The 27,696-nt window shown below is 44.0% G+C and overlaps 2 protein-coding genes across 4 annotated transcripts in view; one reads left to right on the top strand and one right to left on the bottom strand.

The window, feature by feature from the left end:
* The window catches only part of Fam114a2 (family with sequence similarity 114 member A2), a 34,531-nt gene extending 23,779 nt beyond the window's left edge, over positions 1-10,752 (bottom strand). For 2 of the 3 annotated variants that reach the window (XR_009380623.1, XM_059270599.1), the window contains exons 1-5: positions 10,632-10,752; positions 6,189-6,427; positions 5,741-5,840; positions 5,348-5,440; positions 1,687-1,775 (exon numbers count right to left, since the gene is read on the bottom strand). Coding sequence is in view for 2 of the 3 variants with exons in the window: in XM_059270599.1 (XP_059126582.1) it covers positions 1,687-1,775; positions 5,348-5,440; positions 5,741-5,840; positions 6,189-6,410 (504 nt within the window). In the remaining variant the exon portion in view is untranslated. The remainder of the gene's footprint in view (positions 1-1,686; positions 1,776-5,347; positions 5,441-5,740; positions 5,841-6,188; positions 6,428-10,631) is intronic. The other variant, XM_059270600.1, reaches the window with a different exon arrangement.
* Mfap3 (microfibril associated protein 3) lies at positions 10,699-27,378 on the top strand. Its single transcript, XM_059270601.1, has 3 exons — positions 10,699-10,801; positions 20,878-21,315; positions 24,015-27,378. Exons 2-3 carry the CDS (start codon positions 21,042-21,044, stop codon positions 24,782-24,784), a joined length of 1,044 nt encoding a protein of 347 aa, XP_059126584.1. The 5' UTR covers positions 10,699-10,801; positions 20,878-21,041; the 3' UTR covers positions 24,785-27,378.
* The last annotated feature ends 318 nt before the right edge of the window (positions 27,379-27,696 follow it).

Genomic DNA, 27,696 nt, shown 5'->3' on the forward strand with positions numbered 1-27,696 from the left:
TTACAAATTGACTCTTGAGTAAAGGCTGACCAGAGTGGGGCTGGTATGCAGGGCTGCAGTCCCAGCTAGAGGAGGCTGCAGGAGGAGAATGTTCAGGTACAGCAAAGGAACATCCAGTAAACTCTGGCCAGTCTGGGCAAATGATGAGAACCCTCCTCAGAATCAAAAGTTAAAGGCAGCTAGGGATGTATTGCTAAATTTAGTGGTGGAGTATTTGTTTGCCATGTGTAAGGCTCCAGGCTCAATCCCAGTACGAGGAGGGAAAAAAAAAAAGAGGCCAACACTACCAAGCACTGGCAGCCTGAGAAGCAGCTGAAGCAATCATATGCCACTCACACAAATGCACACAGGTAGACCCACTTTGGGAAACTGGGGGTCAGCAGCAACCCACTCATAGTTACATACCCAAGAGAAATGTGTGCAGAGATGTACTAGAAGACATGTATAAGAGTGTGCGATGTAACACTCTGTAACAGTTTACATTGGAGCCTGGCTTGGTGGTTACCAACTGTAGGAGCAATAACATATGACCAAGTCCCACTAGGAATACAGCAAAGCTGCAACCTGGGTATTACAGACACAGTGAGTGTGTGAGAACACCGGATGCATACCTAGGCCTCCATTTGGCAGAAGAGCAGGTCAAAACTAACTCACGACAGCAGAAGTCCTGGCAGTGGCCATCTGAGTTGGGGGAAGAACACATGCCTCAAGAAAGAAAGGCAATGGACTTATAGGATTCTTACTACGGTTGAAAGTAGTCTGCTATGAAAATTCAAACTGAACACGTATGAAGTCATAGTCTATATGCTGCCATATTTCAAAAGCTAAAATGGGGTTAAGCATGGTAAAGCATGCCTGCAATCCCTACACTTGGAATCAGAGGCAGGATGACTGCATATTGGAGACTGCATAAAGCAAAGAAACAAAATAAAAAATACTAGCCACCTACCCTCATGTAGGAAAGACATTAAGAGTCCTATACGATCCTTTTTTAAACATTCTCATCATCTATGTGCTGTGGGATGTTCTGTATGGCAAATGTGTTGCTCTGATTGGTCAATAAATAAATCACTGATTGGCCAGTGGCCAGGCAGGAAGTATAGGCAGGACAAGGAGGAGAATAAAGCTGGGAAGTGGAAGGCTGAGTCAGAGAGACACTGCCAGCCGCCACAATGACAAACAGCATGTGAAGATGCCGGTAAGCCACGAGCCACGTGGCAAGGTAGATTTATAGAAATGGATTAATTTAAGCTGTAAGAACAGCTAGCAAGAAGCCTGCCACGGCCATACAGTTTGTAACCAATATAAGTCTCTGTGTTTACTTGGTCGGGTCTGAGCGGCTATGGGACTGGCAGGTGAGAGAGATTTGTCCTGACTGTGGGCCAGGCAGGAAAACTCTAGCTACATCTATAGTTTAGCAAGTGTCCATTAAAAAGGTCAAATGTCCCTTCTGCTTATTAGAGAAATATCTCTGGAAAGCAAAAACACTCCCTAAGGACACCAAACCACGACTTGACAGTCTCTAAAATAATCAGCTCTCACTCCACTTCCGCTCTTACTCTAGTGAGTGACCCTAGGTGATCTGGCCTCTCTCAGGAGCAATAGTACTCACGCATCCTGAGAAAGGGAGGTGGGCACACAGCCCATCAGAACGACACAGGCCAGGCTCCTGCACTTTTTGCTCACCGTGCTCTGCACAGCTGTTGAGATGGTCGAGAGCATCCCGAAAGGCCCAGGCACTGGTGAGCTTTCGTTCTCACTGGCATTTGTTTCTCCTGAAACAAAGGTTTATAAACATGAAAGAAAGGGTCATTAATTGCTTCAATAGAAAATATGTGGTTTTTTAAAAATCAGACCCTGTTTCTCCACACAAAGCCCCAGGCCTTTCTGTATTTATTTTAAAACATCTGCCTATGTTAAAAGGAAAGTTAAAGTGGGCAGATTTTTTTTCTAATTTATTTCATTTAAAAAATAAAATCAAGTCTTGAACAAACTAAAGATTGATATGCAATCAGACTATATATTGAATGATCTCAGAGACACAAACTTCTGGACAAGGGAAAACTATTCAGCACTCGAAAACAGACAAGTGACTGACCAGGGATAAGAGTTACATGGATCTTTTCGATTAATAAAATACTCTTACATTCCAAGTATATAGATCCAGGGAAGTGCCTATCAGTGTTCTATTGATTACATAATATAATATAAACATAACTACCTCTCCAAACATCCAAACATAAAACTATACAGCTAAAAGTAAACTATAACTCACATTGTCATCAAACAGACCAGCATTACAAGGTGATCATGTCTCAAACAGTCTGCTCCACTTTATACTTTAAAAAGCCTGTAAGAGCTCAGCTTTGGGGGCTAACGGGGTGTGATTGGGTGTTCAAGTGTGTGGAGTACACGTTTGTGTGCATATATGTAGAGGCCAGAGGTTAACCCTGGATGTTCCTTGGGAAAGCATTTTTTCTGAGACAGTCTCTCACTGGGACCTGGGGCTCACTGATTAGGCTAGCTGGTCATCAAGCCCCAGACAGCTTCCTATCTCTGCCTTCCCAACAGTGTATTACAGCTTATTTCACATGGGTTCTGGGGTGGAACTCAGGTCCTCGTGCTATAGCAAGCAGGTTACAGACTGAACTACACTGGACTTGCCCTCCTATCACAGCAGCTACAAAACCCCACAACAGATTAGAAACAATGTTCAGAGTCAGACAAGAGAAGACTTTGGACCAGCAGAAAAAAGACATCAAGTGACTCCTGTGACTGAATTGGCTTCCTGTCCAGAAGAACTTTCCAACTACCACACAGAGAGGGAAAGGCAGAGACAAGAGACAGCAAGAGTTGAAGGGAATCTGCAGACTGGAGAGTATGGAGGCATCCCAGAACTCTAAGCCTCTACACACATATGCCTGGGTGCCTCTCCATGAATACTGCATTGCTCAGTATTCAGTATACAGGCACAAGGAACTCTTCAAGGCTGGAAAAAGAACCCGCCTTGGAGCAGGAAGCTAAACAATCCCCATAGCTCACACTAGGCTGAGAAACTTGACTTCCAACCCACCAAGCAGACTCACTAAGCACCTGGGAAGTGGATAGAGCCCCAGAAGAGCCGGACCTGAACCAAAGCCTTCAAGTAAAGGCCACTCCAGGCTCAGTCTAAGCAATCACACCAACCTTTTTGGTTTTGTTTTGAGATAGGGTCTGGCTATGCAGTCCAGGCTGGTCTCAGATTCTCTATCCTCCTGCCTGCACTTCCTGACCGCTGAATAACTGCTGTGTGCCACCATACCCAGCTCAGAAACATTAAAAAGATCCATTTAAGCCACACATACCATAACTACTTGCAAAAAAAAAAAAAAAAAAAGCAGAGAAAAACATGGCCCTTTAAAGGAACACATATTCCTAAAAGATGACCAAATGACTTGCTTCATAGCATCAGCCTTTCTTAAAGTTCTGAAAAGACTCATCATGATGACAATATCCTTGGCAGTGGAATTAACACACACACACACACACACAGTGGAAAGGACGTCTTATCAAAAAGCAGTCTATTCTAATTCGGCAAATTCTATTCTTCTTTACATCTTTCTTAAATTTTTATTTCTGGGCTAATTTTATTTCTAGGGTTTCTCTGTATAGCCCTGGCTATCCCGGAACTCACTTTGTAGACCAGGCTGGCCTCAAACTTGGAGATCTACCTGCCTCTGCCTCCCGAGTGCTAGGATTAAAGGCGTGCACCACCGCCGCCTGGCTATTATTCTTATTAAACTACAATCCAAGCCCATGTAATTTCCACTGAGTAGAACTGCTCTCATCCCTTGAGCCACAAATACTAAGCCTGAGCCCTGTTCTCCGTTCTCATATTCAGAGACATAAAGAGAACCAGTAAATGGGGCTGGAGAGATAGCCCAGTGGTTAAGAGCATTGACTGCTCTTCCAGGACCCAGGTTCAATTCCCAGCACCCACATGGCAGCTCACAACTGTCTGTAACTCCAGTTCCAGGGGACCCAACACCTATAGCAAAACACCAATGCACATAAAATAAAAATAAAATTGAAAAATAAAAAACAACCATCTCTCTCCCTCTCCCTTCCTCCCTCCCTCCCTCCTTCCCTCCCTCTCCCCCCTCCAGTCATTACATTTTCATATCTACTACGACACTTCCACTTGTAAGACATTAACTCTATAGCTATTCCACCATGGAGCTCACCGTGAAGGACTTTAGTGTTTCAGTGTTTTTTGTTTTTTTTTTTGGACGAGAGAGACAGACAGACAGACAGACAGACTGACTGACAGACAGACACAGACAGACCATAAGGAAAGCCAGGTATAGGCTCAGGCCTGTGATCCCAGGACTTGAGGGCTGAGATAGGAGAGTCTGCAAGTTCAAAGCCAACCAGGGTAAGAAGGAAAGAGGAAAGGGAGTGAGGAGAGAGAGAGAAGAGAATGGAGAAGAAGAGAGAATGGGGAATGGAAAAGAGGAGATGGATGGGCACGGGAGGGGAGGAGAGTCACTATGAACAGCGCCTCAAATTCACAGGCAGAAGCCTGTGGGGTCATGTTTGTGTAACATGAGCTTGTCTTCTGACCATAACTGCAGTCAAGTGACCTAATTTTAATACCAATCTAAGTCTTAGGCCAAGGACTCCCTAAAGGGACTAACTGGAGCCAGCTAGTTTCTGATGCCCATGTATGCCACAATTCTATAAAGGTGGAGCTGGAGGAAATAACACAGTCAGGGGACTTCAAGGGGAAATGATAGACATAAGCAAAGAAAGGCAATGACGAGAAACAATAAGGCCCCTGAGAGACCGAAGAAGTAAGCCTGGTCTTAAAACTGCTCAGGTCCCTGACCCCCCTGCTCCCTAGTGATAACTGTGTCCTTTGGGTGAGTGATTGCAGGTTTCCCTTTGATCCAGACAAACCAGAACAAAGCTTCACCTTCATAAAAAGAAAAATCCAAGTGAAAACAAAAACACTAACACACTAAAATCTTTTTGTCTTGCCACGACTTACTCAAAGTCAGCTAATTCTTACTGATGATAAAGCTAATTATGGCAAGCAAAACATGGAGGCCTTCTCACATTCTGTGATCATGGCCTTACTGTTGAATGTTCACCAATCCTCTGAATCACTTCATCCACGCAAAAGTGCAGTAAAGAGACACATGAACGGTTTCAGGAGACACGGCTAGTCCTCAAGATTCCAAACCCTCTTCCTCATAGTCTCAATATGCCTGAGTGTCGGGTACTGAGTTAGTACTATTACTAAGTGCTAGTGCTGACATGAACTGAACTGCCCATTTCCACCAAAACCCCGAGCACACGCACGGACCTGCTGCTTGCTTGACTTCAGCTGAAATTTCAGTGGGGCTAGGGATTCCAAGCGAAGTCTCTGCCTTCTCGATGACATTTGAAATACCTTGTCCTGATGAGAAAAACAATTAACATTTGTGTGCTCTGTGTTGTTACTGAAACTGAAGAATCAATCAAACAAACAAACAAAAGCCCAAATCTGCAATATTTCTAAAATCATGGTCCCAAAGGCACATTATTTTAATGACATATGTATTCTGGTCATTATCTCCTTCCCCAGAAACAAAAATCCCACTGACTTAACATCACTAAAATGTAGGCTTAAACGAATCCCTAGACTTCAACTTCCTAATAGAACATGGGCATGAGCACCAGTGTACACAAAAAATAAGGAAATGACCAACGGTCTTACCTACTGTCGCTACTGTAGCTGAGGCTGAGGAGAGCAGGGACTTGCCCCAGCTGCCCCAATAACCCCATCCGGTCTGGGGTGCATCTTTAGAAACAGTCTCCTATTTTTTCCAGAGAGAAAACAAGACAAAAGAAAACAGGAAAATTAGTGGAGACTCGGATGAGCACAGACAGGTATCTAATCATTAGACAAGCACAGGTGGGCAGATCTGTGACTTGGGTGAACACTGCCTGACCGACAGACGAATGCCATCAGCACAGAAATACCCTGCAGCAAATGCAATTACTGATAAAGGCATTTCCAGAACTCAGAAAGCTGTTACTTTATGGCTGTAAGAAGGAAGTGCCACTGTAAATTAGTAAGTACTGCTACCACGTCCTTTTTAAGCCTTGTAGTTTTAAATCCCAAAATGTTAACAGACTATCACTTTGGCTACAGCCTGTGGCACCTGAGCAGGAAGTTGGGAAGCCTCAAGGTCACTGGAAGGATTGGTCTCTGGTCTTTTCCGAGTGGACGCCACAGGCTGAGATTTATTCTCTGGCTTCTCGGCCGGCTCACAGTTGCCATCTTTGAGGATCGGGGCCGCTTCGGTTACCGCTGGGGCCGCTTCGGTTACCGCTGGGGTCGCTTCGGTTACCGCTGGGGCCTCTGCAGCATCCTCATCTGACATGACTGGAACAGCTCCTGCTAAAATGAAAGCCCAGCAAGAATCTACTGATACCGGCTTCTTCAGCATAAACTATCTGCTTAACGTTTTTGAGACTTTCAGATTCATATACTAGTACAATAACACAAAGAGCTCCTATCTACCTCCACCCACCTCCCCCATCAGAAGCTGACACTGTTACAATTCACCAGTGTCCTTCCAATTTTACAGTTCTGACATGTACCCATACATGTGTACATTAGTTACATCAAATGTTACCACATACACAGCCGTCCCCTGGTATCTGCAGTGGTCACATCCCTTCTATAAAATGGACAGTATCTGCATATAGCCAAAGCACATCTTTGCAGTCTGTCACCTCTACTGCATCTGTAATGTCTAATACCATATGTAATGCTACATAAATGACTTTAAACTGTCTTAAGAACAATGACAAGTCTGCACAAGTTTAGTGCAGATGAAACTTTTCCCAACTGTTTTCCACGGATGATTGGTTAAGTCTATGAATGCCGAGTGGGCCAACTGCCTAACTCTCCAGGCAAGGCGCAATTCAATCCTAAGGATCCCTGTGCCATCCTTTCTGGAGGCAGACACTTTCCACATTTCTTTCAACCTATAGCAACCAACTACTGCTCTGTTCTCTGACACGGACATTTTCAAGTCGTGCACATTGAAGCATACAGATTACCTTTGCAGTGACTTTTTTCACTCAGCCTAAGTCCCTACATTCCACTATGGTTATATCAAAAGTCCCTTTCAATTTCTCAGTACATCAGTGTGTGTGCGTGCGTGCGTGCATGCGTGCGTGTGCGTGTGTTATAATTCCAGGTAATCTGCAGTTTCCAACATTAGGCTATTGAACAACTAAAACTATTTTCAAAGTTCACGTACAGGTTTTTACATGAACATAAGCTTTTTCTCTGGAATAAACGACAAATACTTTATTAATAATATGGGTCATATGGTAAGTCCACGCTTAGTTTTATATGAACCATGGGTTATATAATAAGACCACGCTTCGTTTTGTATGTAGCTGCCATCTTTTCCAGAGTAGTACAAATAACCAAAACTTTCTGCATTCGGACCAGCTCTTCCCCTATGCTGAGCCACTTTTATAGGTACGTGGTGGTGGCTCACTGTAGCTTCTAGGCTGCATTACCAGTGACTAGACAGTAAACACCTTTTCGGGGGTTTGTGTGCGACCTGAAGACTCTCTTCAGAGAAACATCTATCTTTAGCACGTTTCTTTAGTTAGACTGCTTTGTCATTTTCTGTGGTTTTGAAGCACTTAGTATCTAGGTTCAAGTCATCCTCGTCCAAAGCTTATTTTCACTGTCTTATTTTGTTTTGCCTTCTGAGACAGGATCTCCATCTTTGTTGGCCACTAGCTTATGGCAATCCTCCTGCCTCAAACTCCCAAGTGCTGGAATTACAGACATGAGACACCACACCTGTTTTTTTCATTATCTTCATGGGGTCTTGCACCAAGAAATTTTTTCATTTTGATGAAGACCATTATCAGTCTATCCTTTTACTAGCTTGTCCTTCAAAAATTTTATCATTAAGCATTCATTCTTCAGTTTTTTCAGAGACTGTTCAAACCATCAAGTAACACTGTGTCAAATCAGCTTTCTATTTTTTAATATTCTTTGTAAATATTCCAAACACTGTTTGGTAGTTAGACCATCTGATGTAACCAAAGCATAATTGAATTCCACTTTTTATTTCATTTCTTCTGCTGTGCTTGCATCAAACCCGGGACCTCATGCATGCATGCTAAGGAAGAGCTCTACCACCTAAATACATCCCCTGGCCCCTCGGGTCAGCTTTGGAATAGCAATCTTACCCAATTCAGTTCCTTCTGAAAGTACAGCTCTTTGGCAATTAAAGCCAACATGTCACTGGTACTTCCACTAAGAGAAATATCAGTTCCTAGAATAAGCAGTTATCACCAAGGAACACACTCACACAACACACATACATCAGGTATGCTAACAAATATTTTATTCAGGCATGTACTAAGTGCAGGATAAATCCAACTCATGCTATCATGCTTCTAATGCACTAAAAAAGAAATTAACAAGGAAGGCACATGGGCTATAGCACAATAATTGAAGCACATAAAAAAAATCTCAGTGGTGCATGCCTTTAATCCCAGTACTTGGGAGGCAGAGGCAGGCAGACCTCTGAAAATTCAAGGCCAGCCTAGTCTACATAGTGACTTTTAGGATGGACAGAAATAAATAAAGAGACCCTGTCTCAAACACACACACACACAACAAAACTTAAAGAACAGAGAAGACATCATAAGCATCAGGGAACGATTCATACAGTGCACCTAAAATAAGCCTAGAATAGTGGTCACAAACTGGAAATGTGTTAGCTAACTACAGCCTATAGATGTTTTTAACTGGTCTATACTGTTTAAACATTTTTTTAAAATTAGTTACTACCATTTAAAGTTTCATCTTCCGTAGGGGAAAAAAAATAGAAGTTTCCATTTCCCCTTGTAAAAGTGAGACATAAGGCAACAGGGGCCATGTGACTAGGCAATAACTATCTGGTGCCGAGGGCTGTTGAGCCCTTTTGGATGAGAATGGTATCCTCTCATACTCTACTATCTCCAAATTTATATTACTCATTTATAGTAATCTGATTAGACCCTGTACACATTTGTGTTCACAACATCTGCCTTCAGGATGCTTAAGATACTGACAAATGAAAATGCCAATGAAAGAACTCAAGGGTGTGATGGTCAATCTCAATGGCCAAATTGATAAGCTTTAGAACCACAAAGAGTCCTCTGGGCACATCTGTGGGGTTATCTTGATGAGGTTAACCCTGGGGGTGGTACAATGTCACAGGCTGGGGTCCTGAACTGTATAAAAAGGAGAAAGAGAGCTGATCACAAGCATTCACTGCTCTCTACTTCTTGACCGTGGATGCAATATGGCCAGCTTCCTATGTGACCTTCTTGCCACTATGGCCAAGAGAACTGTGTGACTCAGGGTAAGACCGCCCTTTCTTGTTTTTGTCTGGGAATTTTATCACAGTAACAGGAAAGCAACTAAAACAAAGGGTATGGAAACAACACAGGAGAACGGTCAGTGATCCATGCTATGGTCACCTCAAGTAATGACTATATTAGGGAAGAAGCAAAGGGAGGCACAAGGCTAAAAAGGTGGATTAAGACAACAACACACTGTGTCACCTACACTTTGTGGGCACATGGTATGCATATATTCCACAAGCCCAAAATTCACGGAGAAAAAGAATCCATATAAAAGTAAAAATTGCGGTGCAAACCAACTCAGAGGGGAAAAAAAAAAACTCGTTTAGTCATTCATGGCAAACATCTTTCGTATTCCCACTATTGTTAGCCAGCTCTGGAAACAGAGAAGAAATGTAAGGCAATTTCTGCCTCACTCGGTCCAAAGGCTGATCTAATAAGAAGACATTGACATGCCTGCACAAAGTTCAAAAGGTGTTCTTGCAGCTGTATTAAAAAAAAAAAAAATGTATCTTTTAAAACTACCTCCGGGTTTCACATATGGTAATAGTCCATAGATGTGCTGTATGTAAGCAAATGCACATGTTGTAAAAATTCACTTAATTTTATGAAACTAGGACATTCCAAATGAGTAAACTCTGGTTGCCCCTATTCTTTCACTTGCACAACAAAGATTTTAATAAGCGTCAAGAACGTGCCAGGCGTTTAGGCTGTGCCAGACGACAAGATTTCGTGTGCTAAGTTTTGACCGCCTCCACCGTCCCTGTAAACAGAATTAAACACATACCAGACACACGCAATTGTACTATTTAATGTTTTCCGGGTATTCTGGTTGGAAGAGAAAGACCCAGATGACAGGAGAGGTTGAAGGAGGCGCCTCGCAGTCAGAGACGTAAACACACTCACTGCACACGCGTCCCCATCGCATTACCCAGAGGCGGCGTGGCTGGCACCTCGGACTAGCGGGCAGCCGGGCCCGGGGGCAGCGCTGCAGCCGGTCTGCGCCACGAGGAGTCCGGGCAGCGGGCAGCTGCGGCTCCCGGGCTAACGAGGCCAGTCTCCGGTCTCCGCACGGCTGCACACAGGTCCCACCCCACTCCCAGGCTTGAGGTAAACAAGCTCCTCACCCCTCGGGCTGACGAAAACCCCAAACACAGCCGGAAGCGCAGCAGCCGTGCAGCGACCCCAGCCACCCCAGCCCTCGCCGCCCTCACCCGGAAAAGCCGCAGTGCCGACACCGCCTCTCACCGAGGCTACCGCCGCCCCGCTCGCCGCTCCGACGATCACGGAAGTATTCCTGACCTCCGCACGGAGGCGGGTTCGCCTTCGAGGAGTGCTTCCGGGTCAAGCCTCCGCTGGGGCGGAAGGAGCGGAGTCCGGTGAGGTGAGTGAACGCTCTGCTCAGGTAGCTCCCTGAGACATGGAGATGCTTGCGGCTGGGCGCGGAGGGTGCAGGGGTGTCCGCCCTCCGTGAAGGCCTGGTGTGGGTGTGGGGGTTCCGCCATGAAGTATTTACCGAGTACTAGAGAGGGCCAGCGACGCCCCGGGTCACACCGGGAACCAGTGAAGACCCTGCTCTCGGCTCACTGCCGAGACGGTGGGGAAGGGAGACCCCCAAACGTCAAAACAATGGTGTCTGAGATGGTAGTTACGTGCTTTCTGGAAGTTTAAATGAGGTGGTAGAATGGAACCGAGTGAGGAAGTGAAAAGGAGGAAGCCTCCTGCCGATCTGGAGTAGGAGTAGAGCTTTGCAAGAGGAGAGACTGGCCAAGGGCGACAGCGCGCAGGGAGGGAGGGAGAATAGAAGCCTGGGCACCGAGTCGGTGTCGGGTCAGTGGCGAGGAGTCTGACTTTTCATTTGGAACTCGGTGGGAAGTAATTAGAGGTTTCTAAGCAGGAGGGTGACGTGCTCTTGATTTATAATTGTAGGGTTTATAATGCGTCGCTTCATTTGCCCCTGAGCAGTTTGAATGCACAAAACGCTGACTGACAGAACCAGGAAGGCATTAAACGCATTTTTGTAAAAATGGGGACACTTGAAGCCCAGGGAGGCAAGGACTTGATTTCAAGTGTCCAGATCTGGTGCTGCTGTGTAGCTCAGTGGTAGAGCGTTTACCTATCGTGTGCAAGGCCCTGGGTTTGATCCCTTAGCGTCTAAAAACAAACAAAGGTTCCAGCTTCCTCCTTCTCGTCAATCCCTTACATCAGTGTCCAGATGTAATTACCACTTCCTAAAACTCTTCAACGATCTTCCTTTATTTTCGATGAGAATTCTTTAAATTTTGGTACATTGATGTTACTTGGGACCTTACTAAATGCCTATTCCTTTGAAGTAGAATTGCAAGTTAAGGCTAGCCTTGGCTATGTTGTGAATTCTAAGCCAGCCAGAGCTAAATAACCACATCCTATCTCAAACAGAATTGCCTGGTCAACAGATAAACTAAAAGTATAAAATAGATTTCTTCTGGTTTTCTTTGTGAAGGAAAATGTATAGAATGGGAGTGTATCTTGGTCAGCTGGTAACTGTCTTTATCTTATACACATTGCCATTACTAATATAGCAACAATTGTGATATTTTTTGGGTCTTGAGAGCCCATTGCACTTAAACTTATCAAGAATTTCAAAAGGTTTTGTTTATGTACATTACAACTACCAGTAGTCTCCATTTAAGAAATTAAAGTCACTCTCAAAAAAATAACTTATTTTAAAATAGTAAGCTCATTAAGTGATAACTGACATTTCCTTAAAGAATATTTTCCAGTGGGAAATGCTGGCAACGTGTCTATAATCCCAGTACTTGGGAAATGGAACTACAGGCAGGAGGAGGACTTTAAGTTTATCTTGGGGTGCAAATTTGAGGCCAGTCTGGACTATGTGAGACCTTTTCTCAAAAACAACAAAAAGACTTTCTCTAATGCTTGGCTTCCTAGAATACAGCTAGTTTCGGTTTCTCCTATGTTCTCTTGAAGTATGAATATCATTGTGTAACCTTCAGAAAAATTTCATCACATGTGAGCAGAGACATGAAACTGTTTCAGGGATACCCAGGACTCCCTGTTCCATATGTGGGAATTGCTGAATTACAGTATTGTCATGACAATTAACAGAAATGTAAGCTTGATTTGTAAATCAGCACAGCTATAATGTGCATCTGAGAGAGGCCAGAACTCTACATCTTTAACAAGCACCGCAGATTAATCTGGTATTTTCTCAAAGTTGAGTTTGCAAAGCCATTTATAGATCAAATTCTCTGGAGTGTTGTTCCTGAAGAAAAAAAGCCAACAACAACAAAAGGCTGTTTCCCTCTCTTAAGATCTCTTTATAAACAGTTTTCAGAGCCTGAGAATGGAAACTAGTTGCAAGTTTTTGAATGGACACCTTTCCTCCTCCCAGATTGATGCTCATCTGAACTCCAAATATTGCACCCTTCCCCAGGAAGTGGCCTTCTGTCAAAGGCTGAGGTTTTTCAGATGGGCTTCTGTGAGATAACTTAAGGGAAACTGATCAGTCTTACTGAAGTTTAACTTTCAGGGTGCTAGAACCTTGAGCAAGCAAAGAAACCCCAAATAAGTGGGCTGTGGTGGTACAAACCTTTAATCCCAGCACTCGGGAGGCAGAGCCAGGCGGATCTCTGTGAGTTCAAGGCCAGCCTGGTCTACAGAGTGAGTTCCAGGAAAGGCGCAAAGCTAAACAGAGAAACCCTGTCTCGAAGAAAAAAGAAACCCTGAATAAAGAGGGCAGGGGAGAGTTTGGGTAAGTAGGTCTCCTGACTAACAGGAGATGAGAATTGCAAGTAGAATCTTCATGGAGAGATGTTGCTGGGGAAGGGAGTTGATAAACAAAAGAGCGACTAGAAGCCGAACATGAAGTTGAAAACTACGTAGAGGCAGTAGAGAGTAAGACAGACACAGTTGAAGCTTGTTGGTGGGAACACTGTACGACTTTAGGCAAAGAAAGGGTTGATGGTGTGATCAGCCTCCAGATACAGGAACTAAGCGTCCTAGAACACATCTGAGCAAGTAACAGAGGAGCAGGTAAAGATGGTACCAAGTTATAAGCATGCGTACTTCAAGCAACTGGTGCATGTGTGCCCTGCTGCCTACATACTCCATTCCTGGAGAGGTAGAGTTGCTAGCTGGAGTGTGAAGCTTAGCTCTGGGATAGTGAAAAGTTCCCTAATAGATTTTGTCTTTCTTTGAAAGACAGTATTTGGGTATAGCACAAGGAGTTAGATTGGGCTGAGAGTGTGGTACCCAGATGAGATAAAAGGACTGTGATTTGGATAGATACAATTGACCTAACTGGAAAATATCTAAAACGTATAATAATAACTACAGCATGTATTGCGGTGGATATGTTCTGTTTGCTGTGAATGTGTTGCTCTGATTGGTTGATAAATAAAATGTTGATTGGCCAGAAGCCAGGCAGGAAGTATAGGTGGGACAAAGAGAGGGGAGAATTCTGGGAAGTGGAAGGCTGAGTCAGAAGATGCTGCCAGCCGCCACTACTGTGAGAAGTAAGATGTAAAGTACCGATAAGCCACAAGCCACATGGCAACTTATAGATTAATAGAAATGGGTTAATTTAAGATATAAGAACTAGATAGCAAGAAGCCTGAGCCATTAGGCCAAACAGTTTAAATAATATAAGCGTATGTGTGTTTATTTGGGTCTGAGTGGCTGCAGGATGAGCAGGTGAGAGAGGTTTGTCTTGACCACGGGCCAGGCAGGACTGGAGATTATTCCAGCTGCAATGTATTTATAATGTTCCCACAGTCATGCTTCCAGACATTCCAAGATTAATACTGTTAATAACCTCATTCAATAGATGCAAAAACAGAGGCTTTTCCAGCCTGGGCTTCACCCAGAGCAAGGAAGGACTGAGTACTTGTAACTCCAGAACCCATTTTTCTAGCCTCTAAACTACATAATCCTCGAATTATGATATTACAAAACTGGAAGGATTGTATGGATACCCTCTAAGCTGTGTATATGTTGGACAAATAGGTCTGGGGTTACCATGAGGGGTTGTATCTACTAAGTTAAAGATACGGTGAGGTCGGCCGGGCAGCGGTGGCCCATGCCTTTAATCCCAGCACTTGGGAGGCAGAGCCAGGCAGATCTCTGTGAGTTCGAGGCCAGCCTGGTCTACAGAGTGAGTTCCAGGACAGGCACCAAAACTACAGAGAAACCCTGTCTCAAAAAAAAAAAAAACAAAACAAAACAAAAAAAGATACAGTGAGATCTTTCTCAGTTTCAGACTACAGAGGGAAGAAAATGGGGTAGAGAGATCCTAAATCTAAGCCTGCCATCCACTGGCAGTCACTGTTTCAGCAAAAAGGATAAAAGTTAGAATGATGCTGGTATTTAAACAAAGCTCCAAAAAGGATGAATACAGAAGATGTTTTCATTGTGCCAGGAAATATGTTGACGTTTAAGTTGAAATTGCCCCATGTCTGGAGGTAGGGTGGTGGACTCCAGGATATGACTGAAAATATAGACTAGAAACGTTTAAGTAAATGGGCCCTCAAAATGATGACCTCTGTTCAAATAATTGTAACTTCAAATATGTGTGTGTATGTGTGCATATGTAAATATATAGATATAGTTTGTGTGTATGGGAACAGGCAATGTGTGTGCCATGGTACATGTGTAGAGGTCAGATGACAACTGTGTAGAGTCAGTTCTCCCCTTCTATCTTTCTGTGGGTCCTGGGGTAGAACTCACTTCTTCAGGCTTACTTAACGGGTGTCTTTACCCACTGGGCCATCTCTTTGGCCCCAGAACTAACGTTGAATGTCACAGATCCCCACATCAACACCGGCAGTAAGCAGCACAACTGTGTTTGCTCTTTGCGGTGGATGGAGGGTATGTGCAAGCTGCTCTCCATTTGCTTTTCTCCTTGCCAGCGCAGAATGCCACTTTGTCAACTGTGTGGCAGTTTGTGGGAGCGCCTCCACTTTGCACATGTGACTGAAGGCAGAGCAGAGCGGATACGCTGTAAATACAGCAAGGAGCAGTTAATTATGGAGAATGAGACATTAGTATCCTGCTGTAATTGGAGTGAAAAACATTGCCATCTGGGCATCAGTGTTCTCCCCCTTGACTTATCCCAGAATGATTTCTGCAAACGGCGCTTTGCTCAGCCAGCTTAATACTGAGCCCCGGAACGGAAGTCAGCCACATTGCTTCCCTGTTTGCTTCTGTTGCGAATCGGAGCCGAATGGAAATATTTCTTCACTCAAAGTTGGCAGGAACAGCAGCCGAGCAGTCTGCTATGACAGTGAAGGCTCTTCCCTCCCGACTTTTAAAATAATAGTCAATATTCAGAATGGTTGTCTAGGGAAAAATCGTCTACATTTCTGCTGCTTCATGATCCTAACATGTCAGCTGCTACACTGAGAATACCAGGCATGGTGTTGGAAGTGCCAGATTTAAAAGTGGGTCACACTCCTGAAATTCACGATCCCTCTTTTTTTTTTTTTTTTTTTTCTGGCATTCACAGCACAGTTGCACTTCCCTTGAGCACTGCTCATGCCATCGTGTGTGTGCATGTGTGTGTGTGTGTGTGTGTGTGTGTGTGTGTGTGTAGTTAGCTGTTTCTACCCCCAGCTTCTAAACTAGTTCGTAACTTCCTGAGTGTATGGGACAGAGTGACTCACCTGAGGAGCACTTGAAGCGTTGGCTACTTCACTTTCTGAGGGATGGGTTCCTGATTTAATTGATGTAAAGTCAGGCTACGAGTTGAGCGGTGATAGTTGCTAACCTCCGTCATCACTGCTGATGAAAAGGGAATGGTCACTGGACGAAGTTCTGGTTTCAGGTAGCAGAAACCACCGAAGCTAACGTAAGCTTTCATGTGAGGAGTAAGCCATGAGTACGTGAACCCTCCCTCCCCTTCTGCTGTCACCTTGGACTTTTGCCACTGTTGTCCACAACTGCTCAACATCTCCCACCTGCAGGGGGTGCTGTTTATTCACGGCTGTATCAGAAGGCCTTCGTGTTCAGGCTGCCTATGACTGGTCTGAAAGGGCTGGTGCTGACTGGACACTCAAGACTGTTGTCAGATCTGGTTTTCTCCTGGTGTGAAGTCAAGTTCAGGCTGCTGTGCTCCCTTTGGCATAGGTGGCTTCAGGGTGGCTGTCGTGTCTCTCCAGACCCTGTTTTGGGGGGTTTGTGAACCCCCAGCCCACACAATCGCTGTGTCAGTACACAGCAAAGACTGCAGAGGTGAGCCACAGGGCACTTTGCTCAAAACACCCCCAGTGCAGTGGTTCTCAACCCTCCTAATGCTTTGACCTTTGATACAACTCCTCATGATGTGGTGACTCCCAACCATAAAACTGTTTTTGTTGTAATTTTGCTACTGTTATGAATTATAATGTAACTATCTGATATGCAGGGTGTCTGATATGCAACCCCTGTGAAAGGGACATTTGACCCCCAAAGGAGTGGAGACCCACCAGCTGAGAAGTGCTGCCATAGTATAAAGAGAATAAATGGAGATAGGTGTTAACAGAGATCACCTGATGACCACAGCTGTGCTTCTGTTCATTTTACAAGGCTTACTCTTTCTCCTACCTAACCCTTTCCCCATTTGCTTCCTTGTTTGCAAGGTACACCTTAATGATTTGTGGTTTCAATTTTGAGTAAAATCAAATAAAGATGTTTATTTCTTTAAGGAAAAAAAAAGTCATTGGTACCAAGCAGTTCTTTAGGTGCCAAAGCAGCATGTGTGAGCCTCTTTCTCCACCTCCTCCTTCATCTCCTCATGGCTCTCTCTCCTCTTCATCCCTCTTGTCCTGTCTCCAGTTTTCCGTTGTAGGTAGGCTGAACCAAACTGTGTCAACCCCCCGAATGCCTGCCCTTCTCAAATGGCCCTAAATGTCTCCATCTAAATCCCAAGAACAGGTTTCAGTTAGCTTACTTAACTAAAGGATTGACCCAGGCAAACACAGGCAGGGCTTGAAAAGGGACCCACAGGGTACGTGGATCATAGGGAAGCTTGCCTGCCACAAGTGCAGGGCCCAGGTAATGTGACATGTACTGCCTGCGTTTGACTCGTGTTACTGCAGATTACTGATTTGTGGTGAGACCATAAATAAGTAAGTGATGTTTTGAACTGAAAGTTGAAATTTCAACGGTGCCTCCCCACCCCAGATTATTATATAGTTGTGGGGCATTCTGAGTAAAAGTGCCTAATGGTGTAACTGTCAGATGGTGTGCGTGTACGCACCTCTAAAGAACCAGCAGCAGCAGTCACTAAGTGCATTTAGTGAGTGTTGCTGCCAGGCTGTGTTTTACATGAATTACTCTAGTTGTCACTCTCCTGTAAGAATAGGTACTATTGTTTTTCCTACTTTAAAGATGAGAGGACAAGACACAGATTTAAGTCCTTCGTAAAAACTACAGGGCTGGTTAGAATCCAGACCTGAATGCCTGGATGCCCATCAGGAAATCAGGCTCAAGTCCGCACTCTGCACCTCTGCCACCCTGGCTTTACCAGATTGCAGGCATCAGTTGTACCAGTGCAGAAGAAGCCAGAGCCGGGATGGACTGTGACAGCTCAGCTGTGCGGTAGGAAGTGTTCCAGCACCATTAGTCTAGAGCACCATTAGCAGGGCTGTCAGGGAGGAAAGGAGCTGTTGGTGCTGCCTGATGGCAGTCTTGGGACCCTTGCCTCAGAATGACCCGGCGTGTTAACCTAAGCCCAAATCAGATCTGTATTTCTAACAGCTCTCTTGAGTGATGACAATACTTAGATGGGTGTGAATTCTTGAATTTGGTGATTTTTTTTTTTTTTACTTCCACATTTTTCCTCTAGTACCAGGTAATGAAGAAGTTGCAAGTCCCTTGGAAAAATGTCTCTACACTTAAAAATAAAAACAACAGTGCAGCTGGGTGCCGGTGGCACAAGTCTTTTATCCTAGCACTCGGGAGGCAGAAGCAGGTGGATCTCTGTGAGTTCGAGGCCAGCCTGGTCTACAGAGCAAGTTCTGGAACAGCCAATGCTGTTACACGGAGAAACTCAGTCTCAGAAAACAAACAAACAAACAAACAAACAAAAACCACAGTGTTACTCACTCTAGAGGTACTGCCACCTGCTTCAAGCTCAGAGATAGACACCCACCATGTTTATAGGGAAAACAAAATCCAAACCAAGAAGCTCTTCACACTCTAGTCTGTACCAGTTCTGCTTCACCTCCTACCCTGGGACCTCCTTCCTCTCTACCAGCACTGAGCTTCAGCACGGAGACCCACATTCTATTCTATTCACATTTCTACTGAGCAAATACTAGGTGCCAGCCTGTCAGAGGATATACATTGTGCTTGATGCTACCCAAGGGGGAAGTGCAGGAGGACTCAGAATGTGGGGCTATGCTCAGTGCAAAAAGCCTCCCCAAGAACATAACCAATGCAGTAGATCTGAGGGATGGGAAGATCAAGAATGGAACTTCTCAGGTAGAAGGCCAGGGCACAGGCAAAGAGCAGAGGGTTACTGGTCAAGAGGTGTCCAGGAAAGAGCCACAAGCTATAATGACAGGTATATCTCATGACCAAACTCGGGAGGCAGAGAATGCTGGATCCTGATTCTGGAGGAAAGGAGACTGGGTTGGATTTTTGGTTCTGTCATGAAATCAGGGATAGACTCGGGGATTGTAATGACTGGGGTAAGTAAAAGGGATCCTTGTTCAACAACAGGAATCAAAGAAAGTGAGTGGATTTAAAAGCTTTGTTCTAGTAAATAGTAAAAAGTATGGCAGTGGAGTGAATGACATTTTACAGTTTGATTTAGATAAAACTGGGGGAACGCTTGGAACTCTCACCATGAGAACTGCTAGTAAGAAGAAGGACAAAGTCTTGCCTGTCAGCCATTGCTCATCTTCAGTGTCTAAGAGCTTGACGCTTATACTAGCACAGCCTGGCTCCTGGTCCTCACCAGTAAGTGTTTGTGCCTGTCACCTCCGTTATTGGATCAGACTCCCATGAACTTCTGGCATCACTGTGAAGTCTAGTAATTAAGCTAAATCATTTATTAAATGCCCACGGCTGTTTCCTTCAATATCATTTTAGTAGGTTTATAGGAGGAAATGGAAGTAAACACATTTAATCTATCCTGTAGAGCCAAAGTCAGAAGTTTTTGTTTTATTCTAAATAGCCTGTCCTTAAATGTTAAAGATTGAGATTTTTTTTGTTATTGTCATTATTCATCCAGTCCTTCAAGAGCCTAATGAAAATTAAATGACATTTTAAAACTTGTAATTCAGACTTTAAGGGTTTAATGGCAAAATACAATGACCCATTGGTTTTATGTTCTGTGATCAAGCAGCCTTGCTGTGCATATAAAAGTAGATAAACGTCATCTCCAAAGCTAATTACCTTGGACTTTGACAAGAAATAAAGCAGAGCCTCGCCACATATTTATAGGAGTGTAAATTGACATTTTCCTTGCAAGCTGGTGATTTTAAATGGGGAATCAAATTAGCAAGAAGAAAATCATAAACACCTGGGCTCAGGCTAGACTTTTATTTTGCTTTTTAGTTATAGTTTATTCTTCTCCAAACCTAATAGTCTTTCCTTGTAGTTGTATATTGTTTCTACCAACTACACATTTAAGATGTCAATTTTGTTAGACTTCAGTCTAAAAATTTGTTAATTGTACATACCATTAAATATACTGTTGTATCTCTTAATTGTAAAGGATATGCTAAATTTTTGTATAACATTCTGAGAGGGAGATGTATAGACTTAGAAGTCAGTATCTCTGTTCATGTAGGTCACATAGGGGTTGTTTGTTTGTTTGTTTGTTTTGTTTTGTTTGTTTGTTTGGGTTTTCGAGACAGGGTTTCTCTGTGTAGTTTTGGTGCCTTTCCTGGATCTTGCTCTGACACAGGTTTTTGTTTCTGTTTTTTCCTAACAAAGCCAGATTCTACCTCATATGTCCCTGAAGTATTTGTTTAATCTGCATATGTAGTTGGATTACCCAGCTTCTGATCTCCATGGTAAAGAACAAGACATATCAGTTGCTTTACATACTGATACAGCATATGGTTGTGGTGCAGGTTGAAATAAAAGATGTTAAAGTGTATTTCAGCTCTCCATTGGCTCACAGTTGCATAGAAATTGTCCAAGTTAAATGGAAGCTCAGCATTTAGATCCAGAAGCATCCTTAGAGCGTCTCTCATCCTTCCCTTCAGTGGGCAGATGAGGAAATGGAAGCCCAGAGAGAGAAAGCTGCTGCTTGCCAAGATGGGGGAGCTGGCAGTGAGGTTTGGCTGGAATCTAAGTCTGCTGACTCCCAGCTCAGCACTCTTCTCCGTCTCTCGGAGGTGCTGCTCTAATCATCCCTGATGTCAGCACCAGTTGCCTCACTGGTTTCGTGTCTGTTCATTTCTGGGGTATGCAGCTTTACCCCATGATGAGACTCGGTTGGGTAAACACTATGTGGCTTTCTTCTAGGCTGGCCTCCACACTCCTCATCCTCTGAATAGTGAAAGCCTCGGAACACTCTTGGACCACTTTGGAAAACTCTTGTACCAGCAGCAAGTCATCTGCTGCAATCCTGTTGAGCAGAGCCACATTTGAGGTTTCCAAGTGTAAAGAAGACTGTCTTTGCTTTTCCCATGAAGCTGAATCATTGTCTGTCCATCTTAGTGGTGGTCACTCTTGTGCCAGCTGCTCTGGTTTTGGAAGATGTGGCCCCACTGGGAGCAAATCAGAGTTCTTACAATGTATCATTTCTCCCGAGCTTTGAACTCTCAGCAGGTTCCCATTCTGGTGATGATGTCATCATAGCCAAAGAGGGAACAAATGTTTCCCTGGAGTGTCTTCTCACAATGGATCAGTATGGAGATGTCCACTGGTACAACTCGAAAGGACGGCAGCTACATGGCAGAGGTAATCCTATAAAAGTGTGGTCAGCCAGGTGACTCAACCTAGCTTTAGGGGGTTATGATATACTGAGCAAGAATTCTCCAAGATATATGTCAAGGGGACTAGCTTCAAAGGGGGTTAAGGATACAGTTCAGTGGTTAAGCACTTTCCTAAAATGCACAAAGCCCTGGGTTTGATCCCTAGCATGGAGGGTAGGGGTAGAGGTGGGATGGTTAGGGACTGAAGTATTATACATATCAAAAAGAACAAAATAATTATAATTATTTAACAAAAAGAGGATAGGTATAAATTTAAAAGATAATTATGTGACAGTAAGCTACTTTCCTTCCTATTGAGTTTTCTTTTACTTATTTCTTTGTTTGTTTGCTTTGTGTTGGGCAAAGTATTATAGTTCAGGTTCACCAGGAACTCTGTAGCCATGAATGACTTTGAACTCCATATCATCCTGCCTCTAATTCCCAAGTGCTGGGATTATTGGCATGTACCACCATGCCCAACTTCAGCTTTTTTTGGTTTTTTGTTTGTTTGTTTGTTTTTCTTAATTTGGTTGAAAACAAAGTTTCTCTTATCTTTATTTCTGTCATAAGAATTACACAGCGATGTGTCATCAAGATAGCTCAGTAAGTAAAGGCACTTGCCATCAAGCCTGGCAACTTTGTACCCACATAGTAGAGATAGCAGCCGACTTCCACAAGTTGTCTTCTGGTGTCCACACATACACTGGTGTGTGGACCCATACACACACACACACACACACACACACACACACACACACACACAAATTAAAAAAGAATTGTACTCTGATAATTCAGTCCAAGTTTACTTTTTATTGGACTTTTATTTTATTCTTCTTTGTGTGATTTGTTTGATGTACATCTTAATTTAAACTAGTTCTTTACTAGTGTTCTGTTAGATCTTTGAGGGAGGTGCCTCAATGGTTAAGCGCATTGGCTGCTCTTCCAGAGGATTCAAGCATCCATTTGGCAGCTCACAACTGTCCATAACTCCAGTTTAAGGGAACCAGATGCCCTTTGGCCTCTACAGGCATTAGGCATGCATGTGGTACATAGACATATATGCAGGCAAAACATGTATACACATAAAATAAAAATAAATCATTAAAGAAAAAAAAAGATCAAGCCGGGTGGTAGTGGAACATGCCCTTAATCCCAGCACTCAGGAGGCAGAGGCAGGCAGATCTCTTGAGTTCAAGGCCAGTCTGGTCTACAGAGTGAGTTCCAGGACAGCCAGGGTTACACAGAAACCCTGTCTCAAAAAAAAACAAAAAGGAAGATCTTTGTGATAAATACTTGAGTTACAAAGTACCTCAAAGAGAAGTTACCATGAAAGCCAAAATGATGAAGTTCTAGGATCCCCATAAGCTAACCTTTCAGGAAACACTCTTAAACATAAAAGGTATTCGTTCTTCATGTTGAGTTAAAGCAGAAGAGACAGGTGCTTTTCCCTTCTCAAGGACCCATTCCCTAAGCAGTGGAGTGTGTCTTAGTGCTAAATCCTTTCCTAGCAAACAGGTTGGATCTCCATCACCACACACTAAAAGTCTAGTTGCCTTAATCTCTTTCCAGTTGCTGTAGTAGAATACCCTGACAAAGGGCACTTAGGAAGAAGGGTTTGTTACAGCTCAACATTCCAGGTTACAGTCTGTCATTGCAGGGAAGCCAGTGGAGTAACTCAAAACAGCTGGTTGTCTTACATCCATAGTCAAGAAGCAGAGGGCAGCAAAAGCATGCTGCTGCTGAGCTTCAGGTCATCAGGCTTGGTGAGGAGTACCTTTACCCACTGAATTCTCTCTCCAGCCCCATGCTAGGTGCTTTTCTAAAAATAACTTCAGGACCTTGTCATATGAGTTCATGATGAAAGTAAGCAACATTTCAGTAAAAAAGATAAAAGTGCATAGCCCATCACCCCATAAATAAACATATCTATGCTTCTGAGATATGTCCATCTCGTGTATGAAAAGGTATAGGTAGCAGCATGGTGTAGACTCAAACACATGGACGAGGATGTCTTTGAAAGAATCATCTTTTGGATCTATGTGGATGCTTGTTGTCTGGCTGTGAGAAGGAAATGCTGGCCTTAGATGATCAGGAAGTTCAATTTTCATTACTTGTTTTATGCTGATAGAATCCTAATCACACATGGAAGTCTGCTTTTCTTTCTTCCTTTCTTTCTAGTTTTTAGCATGATTGAAACAGTAGCACCCATCTAGTCGGAAGTTTTCCTGTGTCCCGCCCAGTCCTGCAGCTCAGTCCCAAGTAAACACACAGAGGCTTATGTTAATTACAAACTGTATGGCCCATGGCTCAGGCTTCTTGTTAACTAGCTTTTACATCTTAACTCAACCCATTCCTATTAATCTATGTTTTGCCACGTGGCTTCATGGCGTTACCAGTTCTCTCACATCTTGCTTCTCCTGGCAGCGACTTGCAGTATCTCCTGACTCTGCCTTTCTCCTCCCTCTGTCCCTCTTGGATCTCCCGCCTGACTCCATTCTGCCCTGCCATGGCCAGTGCAGCTTTATTTATTAGACAATGGGAGCAACACATATTCACAGCATATGGAAAGACATTCCACAACAAGCCTAACAGACAAGTTACAATAGTTTTATGAAAAGGCGAATATTGACAAGACAGTTGGTCTTTTCTGTAATTTTTTTTCCCCGTTTCTGTTGGATTTATTAGGTGGAAAATGGTTGGTTTCCGATAACTTCCTAAATATCACCAATGTCGCCTTTGATGACCGAGGGCTCTATACGTGTATCGTCACCTCTCCAACTCATGCCTCCTACTCAGTCACCCTCCGTGTGATCTTCACCTCTGGAGACATGAGTGTCTACTATATGGTTGTGTGCCTGATCGCCTTCACAATCACACTCATCCTGAATGTCACTCGGCTATGCCTGATGAGCACCCATCTCCGAAAGACTGAGAAGGCCATCAATGAGTTCTTTAGGACTGAGGGGGCTGAAAAGCTCCAGAAGGCCTTTGAGATAGCAAAGCGCATCCCCATCATCACCTCAGCCAAAACCCTGGAGCTTGCCAAGGTCACCCAGTTTAAGACCATGGAGTTTGCCCGCTACATTGAAGAACTAGCCAGAAGTGTCCCTCTCCCGCCCCTTATTCTGAACTGCCGGGCCTTTGTTGAGGAAATGTTTGAGGCTGTGCGAGTGGATGACCCTGATGACATGGGAGAGAGAATCAAGGAGAGACCTGCCTTGGATGCTCAAGGTGGCATCTATGTGATTAACCCAGAGCTGGGACGAAGTAACTCACCTGGTGGAGATTCGGATGACGGTTCTCTAAGTGAGCAAGGCCAGGAGATAGCAGTGCAGGTGTCTGTCCACCTTCAGTCAGAGACCAAAAGTATTGGGACAGACTCTCAAGACAGCAGTCACTTCAGCACCTGTGATGACCCGGCACCTGCTGAGGGCAGCACTCACCCCAGAGAATGAGCATGTGACCACTGACAGCTTGCCCAGTGCTCAGGAAAAGAGCTTGCTATGAGGACATAGCATTATTACAAGATGACCAGGGTCTTCCCCTTAACCTTAAGCACACCAGACCATGAATTGCCAAAGTCCTTGTGAAAAGACATATTTCTGATAAAAGGTTGCTGAAGCGACATGTGCTAAAAGTGAAAGGCTGGTAACACAGTGAGACTTCTTTTCTGGTCACAGTTTTTCTTTGGCTCACATGTGACACATTGAAGCCCGGGTTTCTCCATGAGTGAAATAAGGGATTTGTTCTCAGTGAGTTGTGTCTGGCCCAACGCTTACCTGTAGCCCTTAAGCCAGCCTTTCACTAGACCTTTGGTTCCTCTTTTGGAACTTTGTTCTGCACTCTAGTTGTCTACACCAATGCCACACACGGAGATGCTCTGCCCTGGGGCGTGAGCAGTCACATGTGCCGGGACAGATCTTTTCAGTGAGGCACCGCTGTGTTCCACAGATGCAGAGAGTAAGTTGCCATTAAAAAACCAGTCTCACTGGGTGTGGTAGCACAGGCCTTTAATCCTAGCACTCGGACGCAGAGACAAGCAGATCCCTGAGTTCAAGGCCAATCTGGTCTATGGAGCAAGTTCCAGGACAGCAAGGACTACATAGAGAAACCTTGTCTCAACCGAAGGAAAAAAGAGAAAAAAACACTCTCCACAAGAAATGTATCCTTCTTGGGAGTACATTCTGTCTTTTTAGCTTACCAAGACCATTGAGGCTGGCCTCGATGTCCTCAAGGAAGAATGTTTTCAGTGTTTTGTGAACAAGAGCAATGTCAAGTCATCTCTGGCAAATCATAAATTTTGATACTTTTTAATAATGTCTCAGGCTTCCTCTTCTTACAAGTACTGAATTCCCAAGTGGGCTCTGTTTGGGTCCAGAACTGCAGATCCACTTTCAAGCGAGCCCAGCAACACTCCTGCCAGCCCTCTGTGGTCCTCAATGTGGTGCTAAAGGTGATACACCTCTTCTTGTCTTGTCGAGACTCATCATTGCTGGTATGTTTGTTCTTCAGATACATCCTTTTGAGTAAGGGCTGCATTTGTATCCTTTCTAGAAGCACTTAGCTGAAATCAGATGAGATCATCGTGTTCAGTGAGTTATTAGAACAGATAATCCAGACCTGCCTGGCCAAGATTGACATGATAGATTATAAATAATCTTCACATCATCTCACCTGCAGGAAGCGCTTAGAGAATGTTAACATCATGGCTGTGGAGCTCAGTGCGATGCTTCACTTCATTTGGCTTCAAATTGTGGAGGCATTGCTTGAACTAGAAGGTCCTGAGGGAAATGTGCAGAGGAGGTGTTCATCAGAATTTAATTTGAAGTGTCAAACAAACAGGATGACAGTAAAGTCATAGTGTAACCAGTGAACTCAGTGCCTGCCTTTGTCCAGGCTTATCAGATATGACGCCTCTGCTCTGGGCAGCATGAACAAATCCGTGTGCAGTTTTATCAGGTGGCATATGGATAATATGGTAATACTGCCTTTTCTATCTCTCAGGCTGTTTCCATGGAAACCTCCAGAGCCAAACAAAAGCTAACAATCATTTAACCAAAAAGCTTGCCTTGGCTCAGAGATGTGTGTTCCTTTAAGGAAAGCTGTTTTTGTACATTTGGCTGTAGAACAAGGGCTTTTGAACAGATCCTAAATTAAGAACGTTTTCCCTTCTTACACTGTTCTCTGGATGTATTAAAATTTTTAAGAATCTCTTCTGTGGGGTCAGTCTCCTGAATGTCCCTCAGATCTGCAGACCCTCACCTGATAAAGCAAGGTTGGGGTCACTTCTTATAATGAAGTCTGTTGCCTTAAATACTGGTTTTACACCACATGTTCCTAAAAGGGACATTAATGTCTTGAACTTTAAAGTAGACACACTTAATGACAAGAGTTTTAGAAAATGATACTTTGCAAAAATGGAAAATACCAAAACAGTTGGGTAAGCTCACATAATTCATACAGGCCACTCCACTGTAGCCTGGGCCCGTCACAGAAACATAAAACAGGCATTGGGTATGGTGGAACACACCTGTAATGCCAGCACCTGGGAGGCAGGGACAGGAGGACTGCAAGTTCTGAGCCAGCCTGGGCTATCTAACAAGACCCCGTCTCCGTAAACTAACCACTGGGCATGTAGTTGGGGGAACGGACTTGATTCTCCCACCAGTGGTATCCCACTTGGTGGCCAAAGAGTTCCATCTCCACAGGGTAGGTGAGACTCAGGAGGAGCGGCGGACTTGCAAAGCTGGTTTTCAGAGTGAAGAGGACAGTTCTGTGTCTAATCAAACCAAATGGACTGAACAGGCGCGGCTGTTTGTAAGCCCGCTTCACCTCAGCTGTTGTTACCAGCTGGTGTCATTGTCTTTCTGTCTGGCTGAATTTTCTAGGTTAGTCTTTTGTTTTGTTAATGCTTTTAAGCAGCAAAATGTGTCTCAAATAGGTCTGTCACCATATTGTGAATTTTGGGTTGTCATTTAATGAACTTGAACATCCTTACAGAACTAAATAGCGGCTTTGTAAAATAAATCTACCCAACGTTGTGATTTCAGCATCTTCCTGTACTCTTCCACACGTGTACTGTTTGAGCTGATGCCCTGTTGTGTTTAAAGCAGTTTGGTAGCCCCAGTCCTCAAAATCATGTCTACTATGCTTTAAATGTTTTTTATAAATATTTATAAACAGGTCTTGCCATATTGTCCAACCTGGCTTCAAATTTATGATCCTCCAGTCTCAGCCTCCTAAATACTAGGATTACAGCATGACTGCTTTGCTGGCCTTCATCTGCCTTTGTCTCAGTACGTAGCCTAGGCTGGCCTTGAACTTGGAGCAATTCTTTTGTTGCTGCCTCCCAAATGCTGAGGTTACA

Source organism: Peromyscus eremicus, chromosome 8a, assembly GCF_949786415.1.
Source record: "Peromyscus eremicus chromosome 8a, PerEre_H2_v1, whole genome shotgun sequence".
NCBI lineage: Eukaryota > Metazoa > Chordata > Mammalia > Rodentia > Cricetidae > Peromyscus > Peromyscus eremicus.